A 3,994-nucleotide genomic window follows, 5' to 3' on the forward strand; every position below is an offset into this window, starting at 1 on the left:
CCCCCTCCCCCTCGATCGCACTCTTGTCTCTGACATGGACTCCCTCCTGCGTGTGTCTTGCCCAGATGAGCTTGATCGTCGGATTGTGGAGGCTGTCCGGCTGTCCGGTGTCAAGGCCATCGTCGTGGACGGCTGGTCCCGGCGGTCCAAGGAATCGCGCGAGCCGCAGCCCGGGTCGCCGAGCCTCGGCACGCCGATGCCCGTGGCCGGGTCGTGCATCCACCTGGCCACCTGCCCCGGATCCTCGGGGCCAGCGCACCAGGAAATTGCCCCCGGCCCGGGCGGGGCCATCACCGCGGCCTCCGGTCGCATCATCGGCGCCGGGACGTCCACCGTGCAGCTTGCCACCTCGACGGTGTCCTCGGCCGCACGCATCCTCGGCTCGGCCTTCTCCGGGATCTTCTACGCCCCGAACAGCGGCGCCACCACCGGGACCGATTACGACAGCACGCTGCCCTATGGGCTGGGCGGTCTGACCATGGAGGAGCTCCTGGCCACGGAGGACTTCACGCTGCCGGGCGGCAGCGGCAGCGGGCCCGGCATGTCGTCCGAGGTGGCGGAAGAGCTCCTTCACCAAGGGATGGAGCATTTCCTTCGCGACATGCAATCCAATTACCTGACCGCCGAGCATGAGCTCTCCCTGCCGACCAGCTCCATTCGCCTTGGTGGCGGGTCATCCTCCGAGTCCCTGGCCACATCGCGGTCTGCCTCATCCGCCAGCCTGGCCGACGAGGAGGCGGCTCTCTCGGAGGACACTCCCGGGGCCGGTGGCATTTGCGATTCCAGCATCGAGTTCCCCTCGCTGTCGGAGGATCTGTTGAATGTGACCGGGCGTGATGGCGGCAGCCCCGGAGGCTCGTCGCCTGCCGTGCACCCGGCCCCCGGCGGCCGGACGGCCAGTCCCCTCCCTCGGATGTCCTCATCAGCCTCGCCGAATGTCGATGTCGACGACGCGGACTATGTCATCAGCGATCTGGTGTACAATGAGGCGCGCTTTGCCTCGGCGCTGGGCAAGGCCGAGGCGGTGGACCCGACCGGGGCCACTGCCGGCCCCGGGATGCCCCCCGCTGCGGGGACTTCGGCCGGGCCCGCCGCCCCTGGCCATCATCATCACCACCACCACCACCACCACCACCATCACCACTTGGCCGCCGAGCCCCAGTCCGCCGGGGGAGCCGGTCGATCGGGATCCGCCAGCGGGCCGGCGACTGCCACGGGAGAGGCGCCCGAATGCGCCGAGTCTCCCACCTCCCGAGCCGAGGCGGCCGCCCATGCCAAGGGTCGGGAGCCATGTTGCTCGAATGGCCTGCCCCCTGGGGTCACCGATAGTGCCAGTCTCGGGACCTTCTTCCCCTCGCACCCCCGGCGGGCCCCGGAGTCGGACTTCATCTATCGCATGGCCGGGGCCCCGCACGACCGACTGTTCCCCCTGTGTGATGCGGTGGTGCACCATGGCGGTGCCGGTACCTCGGCGGCTGGCATCCGTGCCGGCCTCCCGGCCGCCATTTGTCCCTTCATGGGGGACCAGTTCTTCTGGATCAACCAGCTGGGCCACCGTGGCCTGGGCGTGGCCTTGCGTCTTTCACGTAAGGATCTTCTGTACTCGGATTCGAAGCCAGCCCCGACCGTGTGTCCACTGCACCCGGTCCCCGTGCCAGGCGCCCGGCCAACGGGCCTCACCGCCAGCGATCCATTCGCCGGGCAGAAGCCCACCGCCAGCGAGGATGGCCCCTCCCCGACTTGTCCCCCTGAGCAGGGCCCCCCGGCGAGCCGGCCGCCTGGCCCTGGCGCGAGCCCCTCGGCCACCGGGCCCAGCCCGGGCGCCACTCCGGAAGTGCCTCCTACCAAGGACACCCCCTCGACGGCGGGCTCCGGCTCCGGGCATTCGGCTTCGTCCTCCTCGGTCTCCGCCTCGGCGGGGGCTGCCCTGCCGGCTGCCAGCCAAGCCCCGCTGGCGGCGCTCCCTCTGGACGAGGGGGTCTTCCGCATTGCCACGGTCTTGCGGCTGCTGAGCCTGCCGGACACGCCGATGCGCCGGCGGGCGGCCTGGCTCGGTCGTCGTGTGCGCGCCGAGACCCCCTGCGAGAGTCTCACCACGCTGCTGAACCTGGAGTTCGAGCACCAGAGTAGCCTGCTGCAGGCGGAGTCCTTCGTTCTGGTGAATCACACGCTGACTCCCGGGCAGCTGGACACTGACCAGCGCCCGGTCTTCGCCTCGGACCTGGAAATGCCCACCGAGTCGCTATTCTCCTTCGACGTTGCTTCCGAGACTCGGGGGTCCGGTTCGTCGGTCGCCGCATCGATGTCGGCAACAGCCCCGTCGGCCCCGACTCCGGGTGCCGAGATCCCGGGGCCGGGGGATGGCATTCCCGAGAAGCAGGCGACCGGGGAAACGGAGGCCAGCGGTGATGGCGAGCCCTCGGCGACCGGCACGCCACCCCCATCATCATTGGGCGATGACCTTCTCCGTCCGTCGACACCACCGCCGCCCCCCTCGAGCGAGTGAGCTTGCATCCCAGGTGGAGGGGGAAGGGTGATGGGGGACCATTGCTTTGTTGTTGTCTTTGCCAACTCCCCCTTCCTTTGGTATGTATGTCACTGCGTCCTTTGCGCCTCCCCTGAGGCGAAAGAAACCCAAACGTGAAATGCGCGCGCGCGTGCGCGAGTGTGTGTGTGTGTGTGTGTGTGTGCTGTATAGGCGTTTGCCTTTCCTTGCTGCGAGCCTGGGAATCTATTGGAAAAATGAGGCTGGGTCCAAGGGTCTAGTTGGAGGGGGGCCCGGTGCCGGAGGAGGATGATCCACCCGGCGGGGAAGGATGCAATGGGACCGAGCTCGGGGCCGGGGCCGGGGCCATGGGCAGTGACGATGGTGGTGATGGTGGCTGGGGCCGGCTCGACGAGGCATCCAATTCTGTGATCCCCAGCAGCGGAACCACCTTGCTGGCAGCCGAGAAGGCCTCACCTATCAACAGGCGCGGGCGCTTGGCGGGGGAGATGGACTCCGGGGCGGTTGAATGTGACAGCCCGGTGGGGATGCCCGATTTTGAGGGCTTTCGCTTGGGAGTACTGACCATCGGCTGGGAGGGCGTCGATGGATCGGCCGTGGGCTGGATGGCCGAAAGTCCACTCGGGTCCGTGGGACATTTGGGCGCTTGAGGCGCGGGCGGCTTGGCAGCCGAGGTGGCCTTGGGGGCACTCGCGGCCGGGGGAGCTTTCTTTTTACTCCCGCCGGAAGTGCCGGCCGACGATGTGGTGCTGCCGGTCGATGGACTCCCCTTGCTCGAACGCAGGGCCGCCACCAGGGCCTCCTTGGCGCGGGCCGGATCACGGCGCTTGGAGAAAGCCAGCAAGTACATCCCCAGGGCCATGGTGGGATCGGTCCCGGGACGAAGCTCGGTAAGGGCCTTCAGCCCGTGGAAGATGGCCGGGCCGACGCAATCGAGGAACAGTCGATCCGAGAGGCTGGCCCACTGATTGGGCGGGCCGGGCGTTTTCAGATCACCAGGCAGACCGGTGCGCGACACTTGCGACCAGTCTTCCGGTTGAACCCCGAGGCTCGTACAAACGGCAATGCAGTCCTGCCAAGCAGCGAGAGTTGGCCGAGAGGCCGAATTCCGGGGCTTTGCCGGGGCACTGGGTGCGGGCTTGCGTTTGTCATCAAGAGATTCACTCGAGGAGCTGTTGGCTGAGGGGGCGCGCATGCTTGAGGGGGTGCTGGAGGGGGCGCCAGAGGGGGTGCTGGAGGAGGAAGAGAAGGAGGATGAGGAGGAAGGGGAAATGCCGGGGACAGCGGCCACAGCCACGGCCGCACTGGGGTCCGATGCCGATCTCGGCGCTGGAGGCGTGCGTAGAGGCCCCTCGAGCTCCGGCGCCAAAGCCGGCACTGCAAGGCCGGCTCCGGGGGGGGAGGTGGCCCCCCCGGAAGCTGGCACCCCGACGGGTGGCCGGTCGTTGGGCATTTCCCTCAAATCAGGAGAGACGCGAGGCCGAGGGG

The 3,994-nt window shown here is 68.4% G+C and overlaps 2 protein-coding genes across 2 annotated transcripts in view; one reads left to right on the top strand and one right to left on the bottom strand.

Annotated features, from left to right (window-relative positions):
• H696_01204 (hypothetical protein) overlaps window positions 1-2,506 on the top strand; it is a gene marked incomplete at both ends in the record, with an annotated part of 10,650 nt that extends 8,144 nt beyond the window's left edge. Inside the window, one exon of the mRNA XM_009495089.1 lies at window positions 66-2,506. Coding sequence (XP_009493364.1) covers window positions 66-2,506 — 2,441 coding nt within the window. The remainder of the gene's footprint in view (window positions 1-65) is intronic.
• Window positions 2,507-2,762: 256 nt separating this feature from the next.
• On the bottom strand, window positions 2,763-3,959 carry H696_01205 (hypothetical protein; the record flags this gene model as incomplete). Its single annotated transcript, XM_009495090.1, has 1 exon — window positions 2,763-3,959. One exon carries the CDS (start codon window positions 3,957-3,959, stop codon window positions 2,763-2,765), a length of 1,197 nt encoding a protein of 398 aa, XP_009493365.1.
• Window positions 3,960-3,994: the final 35 nt, after the last annotated feature.

The sequence above is a fragment of the Fonticula alba genome (genome assembly GCF_000388065.1).
Source record: "Fonticula alba strain ATCC 38817 unplaced genomic scaffold supercont2.2, whole genome shotgun sequence".
Taxonomy (NCBI): domain Eukaryota; order Rotosphaerida; family Fonticulaceae; genus Fonticula; species Fonticula alba.